Here is a 14,698-nt window from a genome sequence, read left to right on the forward strand (position 1 = left end):
TATGAGGCGTCCACGAGGTGATTTATGCCCGAGCTGTATGAACTGTAAGGTGCAGCTGTTTGTTGCTGGCCCAGCCAGTTCTTTCATTCAGACCAAGGAGAGGCGCAGACGGCACAGCTGATAAGACTGGCCAGGGTCATGGCCCTTGGCTATCCTCTGGGCACCCCGTGCCCTGCCCCTGAGCAGTAATGACCACTCGCCCGATGAGTTGGGCAGCCCCAGGTGCCCATGCTGTTCCCCTCAGAGCCTTGTGAGTTGCGTCAAGGCCTCAAATCCCTCTGAACTTGACTTTACTCTTCTGTAAGACAGGATTAGTTTCTGCCCACCTTAGTCCCACTGAGGGTGGCATGGGGTCGAATTACTAGTTCCTTTCTGTGGAGACTGGATGTTGCAGGCACTAGGGACCCAAGTGATTTCTGCCTGGTTGGCCCCTGCTCACAAAGAACTCAGTCTGGACAAACTGAACTCTGTCCCAGCTACCCAGGCATCCCTGCCCTCTTCCTATAGTTCTAACCTATAGTGACGACCTCAGGATCCATACCTGGGATCCTGTGCTGTCCCCACATCACATGGGCCCCTTGGGAAGCCCTTTCCCCGTCACCATCCTTCCTGCTTAGTTCTGGCCCTCCTCCCTCTCGTGGCAGTTTGCTCCGACCTCGTCTGTATGTTGTCTCAGCCTCCCCACTCCCATCCAACCCCATCTGGCCTCATCCTACACCCCCCTCACCATGGGGCTCTCACCAGGTCACATGGTCCCCTGCTTTCCACCCAAGAGTCCCCCCTTCAGTGTGGCAATGCAAGGCTGCCAACAGCCTCGCCACTGCCAGCCTCCCAGCCTCCAGGTCCTCTTCTCTACTGCCCTCTAACCGTCCACACCCGTGCACCTGCAGCACTTCCAGACGCAGCTCAGGCTTTCCCTCCCAGACTCCCCCGGGCATTCATCACTCCCTTCTCCGTGCCTTGTAACTGCACACACATTGCAGGGCTGAGACCACTCGGGTCTCCTGGTTCTCCTTGTGAGTGGAGAGAGAGTGGTCAACCAGGCTGTGGCCCAAGTGCCCAGGTGATTGGAGGGACAGAGGGATGGAAGGAGAGGTGGTTCCTGCCCCCTTGGTCACTGCACTGAAAGCTCCCGACCCTCGTACCCCGCCCTCCCAGCTTCCTGTTGTAGATCATCCACACATTGGCAATTGCTGAGGCTCAGTCATGGGCACAGGAAGGTTCATTATCCCCTCTAATTTTGTATATGTTTAAAATCTCTTGGGGCGCCTGGGTGGTGGGGTCCCGGGATCGAGTCCCGCATCGGGCTCCCTGCTCAGTGGGAAGTCTGCTTCTCCCTCTGCTCCAAACTCCCCACTCTCCTGCTCTCTCTCAAATAAGTAAAATCTTTAAAAAATAAAATCTGTTTAAAAAAAGGGGTGCTTGGGTGGCTCAGTCGGTTGAGCGTCTGACTCTTGGTTTCGGCTCAGGTCATGACCTCAGGGTCGTGAGATCAAGCCCCACGTCAGTCTCCACATCAGCGTGGAGTCCGCTTCAGATTCTCCCTCACCCCTTGAGCTCTATCTCTCTCTAAAATAAATAAGTAAAATCTTTTTTTTTTTTATTAAGATTTTTTATTTATTTATTTGAGAGAGAGAGAATGAGAGAGAGCAAGCACATGAGAGGGGGGAGGGTCAGAGGGAGAAGCAGACTCCCTGCCGAGCAGGGAGCCCGATGCGGGACTCGATCCAGGGACTCCAGGATCATGACCTGAGCCGAAGGCAGTCGCTTAACCAACTGAGCCACCCAGGCGCCCTAAAATAAATAAGTAAAATCTTAAAAAAAAAAAAAATAGGGGCACCTGGCCGGCTCAGTCAGTAGAGCATGTTACTCTTAATCTCAGGGTCATGAGTTCAAACCCCACATTGGGCATGGAGCCTACTTTAAAAAAAAAAAAAAAAAATTGTTTTTTAGTTAAAAAAGAAAAAGGCCTGTCAAGCCAGAAAAAAGAATGAGGAAGATCTCCATGGGCAGATTTGGAGTGATCTTGAGGAGAGATAAAATGAAAAGGGCAAGGTGCAGAACACTGCATGTAATATGATGCCTTTTATAGGGAAAAGAAGGGAACACAAAACAAAAATAAGAGGAAAGAGATAAAAGAATAAAATCTAAGAAATTAAGAAAATTCTCTAATGTTGAATTTGAATTGGAAACATCAGTATGAACTCATGATTCAAAAAAAAATTTCCGGGGCGCCTGGGTGGCTCAGTCTTAGTTAAGCGTCTGCCTTCGGCTCAGGTCATGGTCCCAGGGTCCTGGGATCCAGCCCCACGTCAGGCTCCCTGCTCAGCGGGAAGCCTGCTTCTCCCTCTCCCACTCCCCCTGCTTGTGTTCCCTCTCTCACTGTCTCTATCAAATAAATAATAAATTTTTTAAAATAAAAAAAAAAGATTTTATTTATTTCAGAGGGAAAGTTCAAGCAAGAGCACAAGCAGAGGGGAGAGGGAGAAGCAGACTCCCCGCTGAGCAGGGAGCCCGAAGCTGGGCTGGATCCCAGGACCTTAGGACCATGACCTGAGCCGAAGGCAGACGCTTAACTAAGACTGAGCCATAGCACCCGGAACTTGACCTCTAAAGGGGCCAGGGCTCCTTAGAGAAAGGAATCTTCGTTCCCGAAATCTAAGTTGGGACTAGGGCAGTTTGTTACAGAAAGCAAAGAAGACTAACGGGTGTTTCAAAGGTCAATCAAATTGGTTTAAAGGGATCTCCCACTGGCCAAATGTGATGAAATTTGAACATTCAGAAAGAATGCAATTATTGTCAAAAAGGAAAAAACCCCAGGGCGCCTGGGTGGCTCAGTCAGTTAAACGTCTGCCTTCGGCTCAGGTCATGGTCCCAGGGTCCTGGGATCAAGTCCCGCATCGGGCTCCCTGCTCTGCGGGAAGCCTGCTTCTCCCTCTCCCACTCCCTCCGCTTGTGTTCCCTCTCTCACTGTGTCTCTCTTTGTCAAATAAATAAAATCTTTAAAAAAAAAAAGGAAAAAACCCCTTGTTCTCTGTACACTACGACTCACAACAACCACAAAACACTTCTGACACCAATGTATGGGCTTTCCACATCATGTAATTCTGACACCAACTGCCTGTAGTTTGTGAGAGCTTTGTCCAACAAGAGGGGGACCCCCCCACTCAAATGCTAATTGTAGGGCCGGGCCTCTGGTACTTCTGAACAACTGGCTATAAATTGGGGGGGTCCCCATGACCCGCTCCTCAGACTCAATAATTGGCTAGAATGGATCACAGGACTCAGGAAAACAGTTTACTTAATGGATTACTGGTTTATAAAAGAATACAACTAAGGAAGAGCCAGATAGAAGAGATGCATAGAGGCTCGGTATGGAGCAAGGGGCTTGGAGCTTCCATGCCTTCTCTGGGCACACCACCCTCCCAGCAGGCCAGGTGTTCAGCAACCTGGGAGCTCTCTGAACCCCCTTTGGTTAAGATGTTCATGGCGGCTTCATTACTAGGTGTGATGGATTAAATCATTGACTATTAGTGATGGAACTGAATCTCCAGCCCATCCCCCTCCTCCCCAGAGGTCGGCAGGGGTAGGGGTGGGGGAGTGTTGAAGCCAAAAGTTCCAACTCTAATCACGTGGTTGGTTCCCCTGACAACGAGCGCCCCCATCCTTCGTGGCTTTCCAAAAGTCACCTCATTAACATAAACTCTGTTGTGGTTGAAAGGGGCCTGTTATGAATAACAAAAGACACTCCTTTCGCTTTTATCACTCCAGAGCTGCTCCAGGAATCATGGACAATGACCAAATATAGATCTCTTATATCACATCACCATTGTACACTATTTTTTTTTAAAGATTTTATTTATTTATTTGACAGAGAGTGACACAGTGAGAGAGGGAACACAAGCAGGGGGAGTGGGAGAGGGAGAAGCAGGCTTCCCGCGGAGCAGGGAGCCCAATGCGGGGCTCGATCCCAGGACCCCGGGATCATGACCTGAGCCGAAGGCAGATGCTTAACGACTGAGCCACCCAGGCGCCCCCAAATGTGGTATTTAGATACTAAAGAATATTATTCAACCTTAAAAAGGCAGGAACTCTTGCCACATGCAACATAGATGGACATTATGATAAGTGGAAATAAGCCAATTACAGAAAGACAAATGCTGTATGATTCCACTCATATGAGGTTTCTAAAGGAGTCAAATTCATTGAGACAAAAAAATAAAATGGTAGTTAACCAGGGGGTGGAAGAGAAAGAAATGGGGAGCTGTTTAATGGGTATAGAGTTTCAGTTCTCAAGTTGAAAAGTTCTGGAGACCTGTTGCCCAACAATGTGAATATACTTAACACTATTGAACTGTACATTTACAAATGATTAAAATGGTAATTTTTATGTTATATGTTTTTACCACAATTAAAATCTTTTGGGTTGTTTTGTAATAATAGTAATTTTTAAGTTTCTACCTTGGGGCGCCTGGGTGGCTCAGTCGTTAAGCGTCTGCCTTCTGCTCAGGTCATGATCCCAGGGTCCTGGGATCGAGCCCCATATCGGGCTCCCTGCTCAGCGGGGAGTCTGCTTCTCCCTCTCCCTCTGCCCCTCCCCCTGCTCGTGCACGTGCTCTCTCTCTCTCTCTCAAATAAAATCTTAAAAAACAAAAAAAAAGTTTCTACCTTGTTTGAGGAAAGCATCAGCATCCTAGAAACTGACGGGAAAGCAAAGCATTTTGGTGAACGCACTAACCCCTCCAACCTGCTCTTACCTACAGGTCCCGGACCTGAGCCACAGCCTCCAGCAGGGTTCCTGCCCTCCAGCCTCGCCCTGCAGGCAAACCATCCCTGCTGCAAACTGGCCATTTCTCCTTCCAAAAGGGGTTTTGTGCAATTCGGACTTTTTCATAAACCGACACTCTTGTTTGTATAGCCTCTAGTCAATGGGAGATTTTTGTAGTCAGAAACGGAGGACCTCCCTTAAGTCCTGAACAGGTTTTCCTAATTCCCAAAGTTTTACATATTTTCCTAGTTTACTACTCACTAAATGTGTGAATAGGACTTTACCCCCCTTTTATTATTCAACATTCTTAAAGTCTTACTCATTTTTTTAAAGATTTTATTTATTTATTTATTTATTTATTTTAAAGATTTTATTTATTTGAGAGAGATACAGCGAGAGAGGGAACACAAGCAGGGGGAGTGGGAGAGGGAGAAGCAGGCTTCCCGCAGAGCAGGGAGCCCGATGCGGGGCTCGATCCCAGGACCCTGGGACCATTACCCGAGCCGAAGGCAGATGCTTAACGCCTGAGCCACCCAGGCGCCCCAAGATTTTATTTTTTTTAAGATTTTATTTATTTATTTATTTGACAGAGAGAGCACAAGCAGGGGGAGTGGCAGGCAGAGGGAAAGGGAGAAGCAAGCTCTCCGCTGAGCCAGGAGCCCAATGCAGGGCTCGATCCCAAGACTCTGGGATCACGACCTGATCCGAAGGCAGACGCTTAACCGACGGAGGCACCCAGCGCCCCTAAAGATTTTATTTTTAAGTAGTCTCTACCCCCAACATGGGGCTTCTGTACCAAGCCAGCCAGATGCCCCCTTAAAGTCCTATTTTAGGGGTGCCTGGGTGGCTCACTCAGCTAAGTGACTCTTGGTTTCCAATTCAGGTCTTGATCTCAGGGTTGTGAGTTCATGTCCCATGCTGGGCATGGAGCCTACTTAAAAAAAAGAAGTCCTGGGGCGCCTGGGTGCCTCAGTTGTTGGGCGTCTGCCTTCGGCTCGGGTCGTGGTCCCGGGGTCCTGGGATCGGGCCCTGCATCGGGCTCCCTGCTCTGTGGGAGGCCTGCCTCTCTCTCTCCCACTCCCCCTGCTTGTGTTCCCTCTCTCGCTGTGTCTCTCTCTGTCAAATAGATAAAATCTTTAAAAAAAAAAAAAAAGTCCTATTTTAGCTTTACATTTCAGACCTGTTCAATAAAATATGAAATAATAAAAAATAAAAAGTAAAAGTTTCTATAACCCAAAAAGAAGCATTTATCCTATATTTTGGAGGATTGGGTTTTTTTTTTTTTAATTTCTTTAAGCAAGCTCCGCACCCACACCCAATGTGGGGCTTGAACTCACAATCCCTCCCGAGATCAGGAGTTACATTCTCTACTGACTGAGTCAGCCATATCCTACATTTTTGGAGGCACATAGTTCATCCCCTGTTGATGAAGGGAACTTCTATTTTTCTTTTTTAATCAGAAGGATAGCTTCTATTAATGTAGAAACAGAAAATCACCATTCTTCAACCTCCAAATTCAGGCAGAGATCAACAAGGGATGCTGACTAAAACCATTCAGTGAAAGTTTGCTGGGAAGTGGGCAGGGTGACAAAGCATCATCACCCCCCTAGCTTACTTCTTAATCACAAAGTAAATAATGTATTTTTACAATGGAGAGAGATGGCAGTCATTTCCTTAATAATCACTAACAGCGAGGCAGCTGAGATCATGTGCCACCCAATAAAACACACCCAGCACCATCTAGGACCATCCTTGCCAAAAATGTTTCACCTAAATCTAATCAGGCTTTTAGACATTAACTTCTAGTTTACAGGAAGCTAAAAAAAAAAAAAAAGTCCAATGACACTATGAGGAAGTAATCATACAAATCTGGACAGTGGGACATTCTGCAGATCACTACTGGCCTGTCTCTTCAAAAGGTCAATGGTGCGGGGGGAGTAAGCAAGAAAGAGGGGCACCTGGGTGGTTCGGTGGGTCAGTTAAGCGACTACCTTCGGTTCAAGTCAAAATCTCAGGGTCCTGGGACTGAGCGCCATGTCAGTCTCCATGATCACCAGGGCATCTGCTTCTCCCTCTCCCCCACAACCCCCGTGTGCGCACTCTCCCTCTCTCAAATAAATAAATAAAATCTCTAAAAAAAAATAATTTAAATTAATTAATAAAGTAAGAAAAAGAAAGCAATCAAATGCAATGGATTGGACTCAAATTCAAAAGGGAACAGTTAAAGTTTAAAAAAAGGAAACAGTTACAACAGACATTTTTGGGACAACTAAGAAATTTTAATATGGACTGAATCATGGATAACAGGACATTTTTGTTCATTTTCTTAGGTGTGACAAAGTTATTGTGGTTGTGGGGAGCTGTTCTTGGGAGATGCATGCCTGGAGTGTCAAGGGATGAAATGTCATGGTCTCTTAAATTCAAATAAAAAGATATATAAGTACATAACAAATATATAGATAAAGCAAATATGGCAAAATGTTAACTCTTGCGTCTGGGTGGTAAAAAATATGAGTGATCTTTGTACTCTTCTTGCGACTGTTTTTGTATGTTTACAAATACGCAAAATAAAAAGTTGGAAAATAATTTTTTATTTTTTTATTTATTTTTTAAAATATTGTATTTATTTATTTGAGAGAGCGCACACAAACAGGGGGAGTGGCAGGCAGAGGGAGAGGGAGAAGCAGGCTCCCGGCTGAGCAGAGAGCCCAATTCAGGGCTCGATCCCAGGACCCTGCGATCATGACCAGAGCCGAAGGCAGATGCTTAACCAACTGAGCCACTCAGGCACCCCACAAAATGTTAATTCTAGCATCTAGGTGGTAAAAAATACAAGTGATCTTTGTACTCTTCTTTCAACTGTTTTTGTACGTTGGCAAATATTCAAAATAAAATGTTGGGGGAAGACGAACCATGAGAGACTATGGACTCTGAGAAACAAACTGAGGGTTCTAGAGGGGAGGGGGGTGGGGGGATGGGTTAGCCTGGTGATGGGTATTAAACAGTGCACGTTCTGCATGGAGCACTGGGTGTTATACGCAAACAATGAATCATGGAACACTACATCAAAAACTAATGATGTAATGTATGGTGATTAACATAACATAATAATAAAAAAAAAGTTGGGGGAAATAGTTTTTTTTTTTTAATTTTATTTATTGGGACAACTAGGTGGCTCAGTCAGTTAAGCAGCTGCCTTTGGCTCAGGTCATGATCCCAGGGTCCTGGGATTGAGTCCCACGTCCGGCTCCCTGCTCAGTGGGGAGCCTGTTTCTCCCTCTCCCTCTGCTGCTCACCCTGCTTGTGCTCTCTCTCTCTGTCTAATAAGTAAATAAATTATTTTTTTAACAAAAGATTTTATTTATTTATTTGACAGGGAGAGCATAAGCCAGGAAGAGGCAGAGGGAGAAGGCGAAGCAGGCTGTCTGCTGAGCAGGGAGTCCGATGTGGGGCCTGATCCTAGGACCCTGAAATCATGACCTGAGCCGAAATCAAGTCAGATGCTCAACTGACTGAGCCACCCAGATGCCCCTGGGGGAAAAATAATTTAACAGGGGTCTATTGAGCAATCCCCTAGCCCCAGGGAGAGACCAGGCCTAGCAACTGTCCACCTGAGGGGTGTCTCCCTCAGTTAGAGAGGTGGTTGACAGTGGGTCTCTAGAATGGTCACCAGACTGTTTTGATCACACATCCACTATTGATCATTTACCTTGTTTATTTGTAGACACACGTACCACTCTACAATTGTGTTTGACATTGTCAAACACAAAAACAGTGGATCATCTGGCACATCCCTGGAGAGTCTGCAGTCCACTTTGGAGACCCATTGTTAAGCAGAGGGTGCTTGGCTGGCTTTGTCAGTAGAGCATGGGACTCCTGATCTCAAGGCCGTGAGTTTAAGCCCCACGTTGGGCATATAGCTTACTTCATTTATTTATTTTTAATATTATTTATTTGTCAGGGAGAGAGAGAGCAGGGGGAGTGGCAGGCAGAGGGAGAGGGAGAAGCAGACTCCCCGCTGAGCAGGGAGCCCGACATGGGGCTCGATCCCAGGACCCCGGGATCATGACCTGAGCTGAAGGCAGATGCTTCACCGACTGAGCCACCCAGGTGCCCCAAATAAGATCTTTAAAAAAAAAAAAAAAAGACCACTGGGCAGGCGGGCAAGGGAGACTGTGGCTTACACAGTTGTAGGGAGCACTCATGTATCCGTGGCACTTCCACATCCGGTCCCACCTGCCCCCGTGATCCGTCTGAGAGCTGGCAGGGCACAAGCCTGTTTAGAGACGAGAGCACTGACAGCTGGGAGGCTCTGTGGCAATCCCATCTGGTTCAGCCACACTTTCACTGAGCACCTGCTATGTTCCAGGCACTGTGCTAGGTCCTGGAAATTAAAAGATGTGCTAGAGAGCATCCATCCTCAGGGCTCACAGTCTAGTGGGGAAGAGAAACCCCTAAACAGATCATTTCAAGCCAATATGGCAAATGAGAAGAAAAAGCCAGGCCCTGGGGTGGGGGGGCGGCTACAGGGACACATAATCCAACCAAGGGTGCAGGGAGGTCAAGAGGCTCCCTGGAGCATGTGACATCAGCACAATGCCTTCAAGTGAAAGAAGGATAAACCAGGCTGGTTGGGGGCAGCGGTGTGGGAGAATGGAGACATCCCGAGCAGAGGGCCCAGCCTCCAGCAAGAGCACGGTGGCCGGAAGCTGCATGGTTTGGGGAGCCGGGCTGCTAGCCATGGGGTGTTGTCTGGCACTGTTGGCAGGTCGGGCGAGAGAAGGAGACGAGGTTGGGGTCATGGAGCAACTTGAGAGGCTCCAGCTTGAACACGTGTGGCACTTGAAAGACTGCACGCAGAGGACCGCAGGGGTCAGATCTGTGAACCGGCTTGTCGAGAACAACTATAACAATTTGAGTGCCCACTCCATGTCGGGTCGGTGCCGGCCACTTGATGGGTATTACTCACATTTTAAGGAGGTTTAAGTACCTTGCCTGAGGACACTCAGGGAAGCAGTCCTTACTGGGATCTCCCTCTGGACACACGTGGAGGCGGGGGGAAGGGGAGGCCGAGCGGACCCCGGGAATGACAGATCGGGCTGCGGCATCCCTGGGCCCGCGCCTCGCGCCGGCACAGGACGGAGGGCATGCGCGCGGTCGACTGCGGGTTTGGCCGTCGGGGCAGCGGGGCTGCTCCCAGCCTAGCGTCCGGAGGTGGGAGGGCGGCGGGCGGAGCCGGGGGCTAACAGGCCACCCCCGGCCCGAGGCAGCCGGGCGCCCGAGTCTGCAGCCTGGAGGGGTGGGGAGGCGCGGCGCCCGGGGCTGGACTGGAGAGAGGGGGGAGGCTCCTCCCCCGCCCCCGCCGCCGGCGGTCGGGGCGCAGGGGCCGGGCGCCGGGGGAGCCGCAGCCTTTTCCGGGGGGCGGGCCCGGCGGCGGCGGCAGCGCCCGGCTCCTGCCCCGACAGGTGCGCGCCGCGCGCAGGAATGCGGCCGGCCTGACTCACCAGCGCCTCCTTCCCACCTGCCGCCCGCCCCATAAAGCGGTCCCCTCCCCGCGGCCGCCGCCCGCCGCCCGCCCTCCCTGCCAGCCGCCCTCCGGACAGTCCCGGCTCGCCCGCGCGCTGCAGCCGGAGCGGCCGAGCGGAGCCCCGCGCGGGGAGGGCGCGAGTGCGCGCCAAGGTAGGTCCGGCCTCCGACCGCGGCAGGCGCCAGGGGCTTGGGCGCGGGCCGCGGGCAGTCGGGGGGTCGCCGGGCCGCACCCCGCCCGCCCCTCCAGTGCCCCGGACCGCTGGAGCTGGGCGTCCATTCTGGGCCCTTGGAGGCGAGGAGGGGAAAGTGAGTGCCCACCCCAGCCTGGCCGGCAGATCAGGGGACCCTTTTGGGAGACCCGGGTGGCTTTTATTTCGTCAGCTCTTCCCTTCCTAAAAGCTGGCAGGCCTTGGCCCCATCCTGCCCAGGGCACATGCCTCGGCTGCCAGGGTGTGCCCCGGGGAGCAGCTGGGGCAGCGGGGCAGTGGAGCCGGACGGGGCTCTTGGCCCTGAGACCTTGGCGCTAAAGGAGGGCAGCAGGGAGAGAGGCCTGAGGGTTGGGTGGGTGTTCTGGAGAAGTGGGCAGAGGCTGGGCGGTGGCTGGCAGGCCTATGGGCTGGGCCCACTGGGGTTTGCAAAGAAGGCGGGGGGCAGCAGCCACCTAAAGGCAAAGGCTCTCCATGTCTGCCGAGGCCTGGCCTGCTGTGTGCAGTGCCGCAAGGCCATCTGGGGCCTGGGGAGTCCCTGACTGCCCCCTTGGCCAAGCACATGCTTGCTGAGGTCTGGGGAGTCCCTGACTCTCCTTTTGGCCAAGTACATGCCTGACCTCCCCCCAAAGTCAGCTCAGGACTCCCTTCCTCCAGGAAGCTCTCTTGACCTCATTCAGCAGCCCTGGGAGCTATGCCCACCACTGCAGCCTCCTCCAGCGCTTGCCCCCTCTCCCACTCAGCCCCTGGTGGCCCTCTGGCTGTGGTGCAGGGACTTCCGATGGCTTCTGAGAGCCCAGCTGGGCCCCTTCCCACCCCATCAGGGCCTGGCCACACCCTGAGCCCCAGGATCTGACAGAGCTGGAAATGAAGGCTGAGGGTCTCTCTCCATGCTGGGGGCTGAGAGAAGAGAGAGAGCTGGGGGACAGCGGGGAAGGGGTGCCTGTCTCATGGGCCCCGATTTCTTGGGGTGATAGAGCAGCCGAGGGGCCAGGAGATGCGAAAACATGAAGGCAGGGGCTATGGTGGGCAGGTGCACATGTGCTAAGCAGGGGTCCTGTGGGGTGGGAGGAAAGCAGGGGTCCTGTGGGGTGGGAGGAAAGCAGGGGTCCTGTGGGGTGGGAGGAAAGCAGGGGTCCTGTGGGGTGGGAGGAAGTGTGGTTCCGGGAGAGCTCCCAGGGTTGCCTGGAGAGTGCACGTCCTGAGCACCTGGCCAGGCCTGTGGCCACAACCTCCAGTAAGCCCATAATCCTAAATTTTCCATGAAATCTCATTGTTTTTAATGTTGACAGTTACTTTTAAAACTTCGTAAACACAAGTTGAGTCAAACAAAAACACTCTTGAGTGCATAACTAGCTCCCTAACTGCCATCTTATGGCCTCTGAGGATAACAAAGAAGTTAAATGGAGGCGGGTCTGGACTGCCCTGGTCCGGTCCGCCCTCCCCCACCCCCCCACCCCCACTGCTGGCTGTGGGATGAGGAAGCCCTGCAGCCTTGTGCCCCATCTCTATCTCCTCATCTGGGAGATGGGGTAATGCAGTCATCCCCCACCGGGTTCCTGCGGAGATGAAATAGCCATCCCGTAGGTGAAGTGCTGGGCGCGTGTCTGCTCTGTGCCCAGCCTGTGGGCACGGGAGGGTGAGTCAGAGCCGGGTTCGGCCCTCCAGTGCCCGTACCCGCGTGTATAATGGTGCCCCGGGGAGGTCCAAATCTGCAGCCTGTATTGTGTAGCGTGTGGGTGTGGTGCCTACACCCCAAGGCTGCAGGAAAGTCATTTCCCCCGGCTGGCTCAGGGCTTCCTTACCCCAGGCCCCTCTGAGATGGCAGCTCTTCCCCAGCCTGTGGATGTTTTGGGGCTGCTGATGGCCTCCTGGGAGCCACATGCCTTAGAGGGAGGGAGGCAGTGCCTTCCTGCCCCCTTCCACAGGCTTCCTCAACCCTGGGGAGGTAACACAGTGTGTGTGTGTGTCTGTGTGTGTGGGGGGGGGCGGGGAGAGGCTTGTAACGTAGCTCCAGACTAACTTCTGGAAGGATGATCTGCTCAGGGACCCCAAAAACTCAACTCTGGAGCAGGCAGGGTAGGGGTAGGGCAGGGGACCCCACCAGTGATGGGCCAGGCAGTCATTGCAGAGCCTAGCTGGGTACAGCCAGCTCCCTCCTCCCCTCTGCAGGCCCCAGATCTTGGGAGGGTCCCCTCTCCCCCGGCCACACCACCTTCCTTAAAGGGCAATTAGGCCACGACAGAGACAGAGACGGGGCGGGAGGGTAGAGCCAGGCCCTCAAGGGGTGGGACCTTGGGTGAGACCTGACCCAGGCCCACTGGGATCTGAAAGCCAAAGGCAGAATAAGCCTTGCCCTGCTCTCCACGAGATCAGCGTAGCAGACCTGGCATGAGCACAAGCTCAAAGCCCATAGTCCTCAATGATGCGAGGGTGGGGCCTCCCGGGGCAGGGGGCAGGCCTGCAGGGCATCTAGTCACTCCAGAGATGGCAAGAGGAGTTGGGGCCCTGGATCCCGCCATTTGCAGGCTGTGGGGCCTTGGAACATCACTGAGCTGTCTGAGCCTCAGTTTCCACCCATGGGCGGTGGGAATGCTGGAGCTCTGACCGGCAGGGACCCGGGCTGGGGAACGTCTTATGTCAGTTATTGCTGTCATTATACAGGAGGAAGAGGATGGCAGGACCGAGTCCCAGCCCGTGGACCAGGCTGCTGCTGGCAGTCCTGCTGGGCGTCAGCTTCCCCGGGGAAATGGGTGAGTCTGGCGTGCCTCCGCAGCACCCTTTGGGGGGGCACCCCTGTCAAGGCACTGCCCTCATATGGAGGCCGCCCACAGGGCGTCTTACCCCGACGCTCACTTGGCCATTCAACAAACAACCACGGCCCGCTTCGAGGGCTGGGGAGCAGTGAGCCTGAGCCTTGTGGCCCAGAACACCGAGGAAGACTTGCTCTAGAGGCGAGAGAAGCTGCCCACTCAGCGACCTGGAGGCACTTGCCGAGTGTTTTTTGTGGGAACTTGGAGGAGAGGCCGGTGACTCTCTTCCGGTCAGTTCCTACCGATAAAAATTTTGCCTTCAGAGAAGGCTGTGTTGGTAGCCTGGAATAGACCATGGCGGGAACATGGGCAATGCTGCAAGGCAGGGCTTCTCCCTCCCGACCAGAGCCCGTGTTAAACACTGACCACACACCATCGCCCACCGCCCAGGAGGCCACCCCCTGAGTGTACACAGTAGGTCCTCACTGTGATTTTTTTTATTATAAATTTTCTTTTTTTTTTAAAGATTTTATTTATTTATTTGAGAGAGAGAGAGCATGCGTGAGCACGAGCAGGGGGTGGGGGGAAGGGGCAGAGGGCGAAGCCGACTTCCCACTCAGTAGGGACCCCGATGCGGGACTCGATCCCGGGATCCAGGATCATGACCTGAGCCGAAGGCAGTCGCTTAACCGACTGAGCCGCCCAGGCGCCCCCCTCACTGAGATTTTAACTGAACAGAACCAAAGGGAATCCCAGTAACCCTTGGGGAAACTCTGGAGTTTTTCTTCATTCATTTACTAACAATTTACTGTGTGCTGGGCTTGGGCTGGGTACCGGGAAACAGCAATAAGCAAGGCAGACACAGTCCCCTGTCCCCTGGAGGAGCAGGGGAGGGACGGCCAGGGTGTCCCCACCAGCAAATGGGCCAGCCCTTCTGTCTCAGCCCGCACCATCCGGACTTGAGGGGAAGTTCAGGTGTGAGAACTGGCTCTGCCCCAGATATGCCAGTGGGGCAGACTGCCTACCCACTGGCCTCCATTTCCTCCTCCGTAAAGTGAGAGAGAATCCCTGCCTCTCTCCAATGAGGATACACGCAGGAAAGGACTTGGTCCCTGGTGAGGTTCATCTCACTGGGTCTGCTCATCTCTGCCCTCCAGCGAACCGCTGCAAGAGGGCCCAGGTGAAGAGCTGCACGGAGTGCATCCGCGTGGACAGGGAATGTGCCTACTGCACGGACCAGGTGAGCTGCTGTCGCCTGCCTGCCATCCTGAGCCCAGCGCCAGCCCTGGCCAGTTCCCCAACCTGGGTGCCCCACCCCATCATGCCCCACGCCGGGCTCTAGCCAAGTCCACACCTGCCGCACCCTCAGCCCAGCCTCAGGCCAGGCGGGTGTGGAACAGGCAAGGGTCAGGAGAGATCCAGGGTTGGGACAGCCAGGGGAT

At 52.9% G+C, this 14,698-nt stretch overlaps 1 protein-coding gene across 6 annotated transcripts in view; it reads left to right on the plus strand.

Moving 5' to 3' along the window:
* The first annotated feature begins 10,236 nt into the window (after positions 1-10,236).
* Positions 10,237-14,698, plus strand: part of ITGB4 (integrin subunit beta 4) — a 30,363-nt gene continuing 25,901 nt past the window's right edge. The window contains exons 1-3 of one of the 6 annotated variants that reach the window (XM_036088647.2): positions 10,237-10,447; positions 13,168-13,256; positions 14,414-14,496. In XM_036088647.2, coding sequence (XP_035944540.2) covers positions 13,178-13,256; positions 14,414-14,496 — 162 coding nt within the window. In that variant the 5' untranslated portion in view covers positions 10,237-10,447; positions 13,168-13,177. Of the gene's footprint in view, positions 10,448-10,537; positions 10,604-13,167; positions 13,257-13,579; positions 13,731-14,413; positions 14,497-14,698 lie in introns of those variants that run through there. The other 5 variants (XM_078066083.1, XM_078066081.1, XM_078066084.1 and 2 more) reach the window with 5 other exon arrangements.

This window comes from Halichoerus grypus, chromosome 2 (genome assembly GCF_964656455.1).
Source record: "Halichoerus grypus chromosome 2, mHalGry1.hap1.1, whole genome shotgun sequence".
NCBI lineage: Eukaryota > Metazoa > Chordata > Mammalia > Carnivora > Phocidae > Halichoerus > Halichoerus grypus.